Source organism: Crinia signifera, chromosome 2 (assembly GCF_055691185.1).
Source record: "Crinia signifera chromosome 2, ASM5569118v1, whole genome shotgun sequence".
NCBI lineage: Eukaryota > Metazoa > Chordata > Amphibia > Anura > Myobatrachidae > Crinia > Crinia signifera.
The window spans coordinates 226,738,665-226,744,055 of record NC_139218.1 but is presented as its reverse complement, the minus strand read 5'-3'; the positions used below and the strand labels follow the sequence as shown (position 1 = coordinate 226,744,055).

Below are 5,391 nucleotides of genomic sequence, written 5' to 3'. Positions count from 1 at the left end.
ACAGACGTATAAACAGTGACACAGCCCAATGCATTAAGCAAATTGATGAACTGATTGACAAACTCATTTTAAGAGGGTATGGGAGGGATGAGCTACTCCATTGTAAAGCCAAAATCCTTAAAATTAATAGAGAAACACTTTTGTCACCCAAAAATAGACAACCTCCGACAGATACCACTCTACCATGGGTTAATCGCTTTAATACCAGCTCGGAAGCTATTAATAAATCCATCAAAGCCAAATGGCCAATTATTCAATCAGACAACAAGTTGCCATTTAACAACAAAAGTATCATGCCCTGTTACTCAAGGGGGAGTAATCTAAAAGATCTCATATTGAAAACTTAAATCTCCTACCACCCCGACCCCACAGAACCCTCGTGGTTGGGACCTTCACGTAAGGGCTGTTTTAAATGCACGTGTGTATCCTGCCAATTCATGCTAACGGGTGACTCCTTTTTTCATCCCCACACAGGCCATAAATACAAAATCTAACACCACTTTACTTGTAATTCATCATTCGTGGTATATCAACTAATTTGCCCCTGTAGCTTGCAGTACATCGGTAAAACCGAATGCAAATTCAAAGACAGAATGGCGATGCATAGAAGCACCATCCGCCAAGCCATAGCAACGGGCAAAAGCGATCATGTTGTAGCCAAGCACGTTGTTGCTCCTCGGGGCCTTAATGAACAAGTGGCATATTCTATTTTTAAATAGATTGTTATACCATGTTCTCATTGCCGCCCCTGCAAAATCCCGGGTTTTTCTTGCCGGGTTTTTGGCGGGGCACAGAGAATGGATACTTTTCTACCCCGTTATACAGCACCTTAAACCCGGGAAATTCCCGTGTATGACGCGTTCACACTGCTTCCCCTGGTCTGCCCTGCCAACAAGTGTGTGAATATAAAAGCAGCTTTGATTGGCTGTTGAAAAAGTAGCTGTGATTGGCTGTTTTAGAAAGCAGCTGTTATTGGCTGGCTGAGGATGATGTCATATAAAGTGGCCTGTTTTTTCCAAGCACACTGCATTGCTGGAATCATGGCTGATGAGATGCTTTTGTTTTGCACCATTTTGCTGTTTCATGCAGCAAATGAGAGCTTGCTGCAGCTGCTTACATTGTGCTACCTTGCACAATGCACTTTGAAGAGGAGGAGAGCGCAATTTCTTGCTGAGAGAGACAGTGCTCGCCTTCATTATGTGCGAAGGAGAAGAGCTTTCATCACCTCCAGCGTTACCTCCATATTGAGGTTCAGCACATCCAGTACCCGGCGAATGTGGACCAGAGACTGCTCTCATGGCGAGGTATTTTGGTCTACAGTGGAGGGTTATGAGGATGACCAGTGGATGGAGCATTTTCGCATGTCACGTGGGACCTTTCAGTATGTGCTGGACCTTCTAACCCCTGCACTTTCCAGACAGACCACAAACTGCAGAATACCCATCTCACCTAGAAAGAGACTAGCGATAGCGCTATGGTGGTATGCTACACCGGGAGAATACCGCACAGTCGCCTGCTTGTTTGGAGTGGGGAGATCCACTGTATGCACTATAGTCCATGAGGTGACGCAGGCTTTGCTGGAAGGACTTTACCGTCGTTTCATCACCTTACCTCAAGGACAAAGGTTGGACGACATCATCGCTGGTTTCCTGCATCGTGGATATCCACAGTGTGCTGGAGCTATAGACGGTACACACATTCCTATTATTGCCCCCACAGAAAACCATGCAGATTACTTTAATCGCAAAGGCTGGCACTCCATAATTCTACAGGCTGTAGTGGACCACAAATATTGGTAAGTACATTTTTTTATGATAATATTAAACTGTACTTTGCGTATTGCTAGGGTAACTAAACAGAAATCTTAACACTTTATATTTTCAGCTTCACCGATGTCTTCATTGGCTGGCCTGGCCGTTCCCATGATGCAAGGGTTCTAGCAAATTCGGACCTATACCTTATTGCTGAGGAGAAGCAGGATGGCTGGTTGTTCCCTAGAGAGGTAAAGATATGTTTTTGCATGTTGCAGTTGGGATATTTTTAGTGTTATGTATGCATGTATGTATAACCAACGTACCACATGTATTGTTGTTTTTCAATGTCTCTCTTTACACCGGTAGAGAAAAGTGGCAATCTGAATAGCATACTTGTACTCCAAGAATTCCATATTTAACTCTTATTTTACTTTGCAGAAATCGAAGATCATCGATGGGGTGGAGATCCCAGTACATATAATCGGGGATGCAGCATACCCATTACGACGATGGTTAATGAAGGGGTTCACCCAGCGCCATCAACTTACCCCGGAACAAATTGATTTCACCCACACCCTCAGTTCTGCACGAATGGTGGTAGAAAATGCCTTTGGCCGTCTAAAAGGCCGTTGGCGTTGTTTAATGAAGCGCAATGACATTGATACCAGCTTCATGCCTCATGTAGTTGCTGCCTGCTGTGTGTTGCACAACATATGTGAGTTTAAGAAAGAACAGTTTCTACCAGAATGGACCGTACTGGAGCCTGAGGAATCAGATCACTCTGCAGATTCTGAGATGTATGAGGGGACAAACACATGTGCAGAAGACATTCGCAACACCATTACCAATAACATATTTGCTTTAACCCACTAGTGTACTATAGTTTTTAATTTTCAATAAACTTCAAAAACATTTCTGTTTGTTTGTACATATTTTATTCATATGTACAACATATATTTTTTTAGTTAAATAGCATAAAGTGTACCAAAAATGCACATAGAAAAATATAATAAAACTGTAATGACAATACCCAAATGCCTTACATAACTTCTGTACAGGCCGGGTGGGCAGACAAATAAACAAAAAGTCAATAAACACCTCTACAGCACATGGTAGCGGGGGTTTTCCTTTCTTGGAGCCGTTCGATTCTCCGCATGACTATGTGGACCAGCCGCATAATCAAGGCAGTGTGGTGGAACTGTGGGAGGCTGAGTTGCACCCGGTGTACGCTCAGGGAAATGGCAGTGATTTGCTGGAGGCTGAGGTGTCCCAGCAGCATACTCGGGGCACTGCGGAGGAACTGGTGGAGGCTGAGGTGCACCAGCTGTACGCTCTTGGAAATGTCGAGGATTTGCTGGAGGCTGTGGTGTCCCAGACGCATACTCTGAGGAGTGCGGTGGAACTGGGGGAGGCTGAGGTGGACCTGCTGTACGCTCAGGGAAATGGAGGTCATTTGCTTGAGGCTGAGGAGTCCCAGCAGCATACTCAGGGAAAAGGTGTGACATTGGTGGTGGGTGAGGTGTGCTGTATGGCACCATGTTCCCCTGGTTTGGGCCTACAAAATTTGGTTGGCCTGCGCTATACATTGGATAACCATACTGAAAATTATTGTGTGGTGGCTGGGGCAGTGCATGGCCTTGTGCCCTAAATAGACTATTAAGGAACTCCATCTGCGTATCTCGGTTCTCTCGATTGATACGCTCATGCATACCAACAATGGCAGTAATGAACGTGTTCTGTAGGTCACGCTCATTGTCCATAAATCGCTGCAGACGAGCATCTTCATGAACTTGCATCGAATTATCCATTTCCTTCAGGTGTTCAAGCATTACGGTGGTCATTGCTTTTGTGGCTTGTTCCATCTTAGTGGACCTCTTTCTTCTCAGTGGCACATTATAAACTATGGGAAAAACAAACAACACATTACTATACAAGACTATAATAATGTTACTTCTCCTTCTACCCAAAAGACATTTTTGGTGCCCATGCACTTGGAAAACCATCTGTGCTGAAGGCTAGATATCAGTAAAACCTTAACTTCTCATTCAGACGTGTTAGCAATGTTGCTGACAGGCCTGAATCAGATCCCCTCTGCACAGATGCATGTGGATGTTAAATTTCAAAAATACTTAAATAAAAAAGCAGTGTTGGCACATGCATGCTTGAGGCCTTTTCCCTCCTGCACTCTTGCTACATGCTGCGACATATTTCTTTAATAAACAAAAATATAGTACTGTGTAATAATGGTGTGTGTAAAAGTTATAAACTTACTGTTGGTCCGCAACTTTGGACGTGCACTCTGTGGCAATGCTTCAAAGGCTGGACTTCCTTCAGCAGGTAGTGATGATGCAGGCGTTGATGGTGGTCGCTGCAAAGGTGATGGCGGATGCTGCACAGGTGAAGAGAATGCCGTGGGACCTACAGCGGAATTCTGGGAGTTAAATGATGAATCCAGAACTTCACATTGGGCTTCACCATGAACAGAGCGGGAATCCATTTCACTGTCTGTGGCCTCAAGGTCAATGGGTGACGCTGCTGCTGCTACTGCGTTTTCTTCACAGACACTTGCTGCACTGCCAGCAAAACTGCTGGAGGAGGACAGTGATATGGGATTAGCCAGTGCAGAGTTCCCAAAGATGACATTACACTGGTCATAAAATGGCCAGTCCATACGGGCACCACCACTCTTCCTCCTGTTTAGGTCATGGACCTTAGCATACTGCTTCCGCAGGGCTTTGAGTTTATTCACTACCTGTTGCTGCGTTTTGACGATGCCACGGGCAGACAGGATTTTGGCGATGTTGTAGTAAACAACGGAGTCCTTCACTGTGCCGGTCACTTGCTTTTTTATCTCCTCCTCTCCTCTCACTGCTAGCAGCTCGAGCACTTCCTCATCCCTCCAGTGCGACATGTCTGCTCTCCTCGACGCAGCATATGGACGTCAGACGCAGCATGAAATGGACGTCACGTCACCTGATCACATCCGCCAATGAGCTTCTTTTTTTCCATCATGTTTGAAAAACCCGTGTCTGCGCTGTTCAGACTGAAGTACACCCGTGTATTACCCAGGAAAAACCCTGCAAAAAACCCGTGTGTAATTCCCGGGGCATAACACCCGGGAATTTCAAAAGGACGCGTTCACACTGAGACACGACACGGGAAATTACCGCTCGCCCTGCCAAATACCCGGGTTTTTTAGGCAATGAGAACGGGGTATTACTAGACACTTGTTACTATATACGTAATGCTTGTGACCTGCCCGTTAACACAATGCCATCTACTTGCGATCTTGCCGTCTCTCCAAGTGTAACTGTATTTTTCTTTAAACTGTATTTCACATTGTCTACATATACAGTATTGTACCACTAATGTATATATGCACTATTTTTTATATATTTAGTACATATTTTTCTCTTGTTCCCTTTCGCCATGGTTACACTGTAAATAATTGTAATGCGATGTCTCCCCGCTATGACAGCTCATCCTATTAGCGGAAGTGGGTGTTTCTTACCTGCCTCTACCTGACCCACTTTGATTTGCTGTGTTCACTATTTAAACAGTCATGTAATGTATCACTTGTATCCTGATGAAAAATTTTATATAAATTTGAACCGTTGATCACTACCACAGTGTAAAG

General features: G+C 44.6%; 1 protein-coding gene across 1 annotated transcript; it reads right to left on the bottom strand.

The window, feature by feature from the left end:
• Window positions 1-801: 801 nt before the first annotated feature.
• Window positions 802-4,961, bottom strand: LOC146060573 (uncharacterized). Its single transcript, XM_083173937.1, has 2 exons — window positions 4,026-4,961; window positions 802-3,654 (listed from the first exon to the last, which is right to left on the bottom strand). The coding sequence occupies exons 1-2, from the start codon at window positions 4,663-4,665 to the stop codon at window positions 2,855-2,857; spliced, it is 1,440 nt and encodes a 479-aa protein (XP_083030063.1). The 5' UTR covers window positions 4,666-4,961; the 3' UTR covers window positions 802-2,854.
• Between the last annotated feature and the right edge of the window lie 430 nt (window positions 4,962-5,391).

Excerpts from the sequence above, each read along its gene's own strand:
- LOC146060573 (XM_083173937.1), bottom strand. The coding sequence starts at position 4,665 with ATGTCGCACTGGAGGGATGAGGAAGTGCTCGAGCTGCTAGCAGTGAGA. Across the intron at positions 3,655-4,025 it reads TCCAAAGTTGCGGACCAACA|TTTATAATGTGCCACTGAGA; the intron begins GTAAGTTTATAA and ends TTTTTCCCATAG.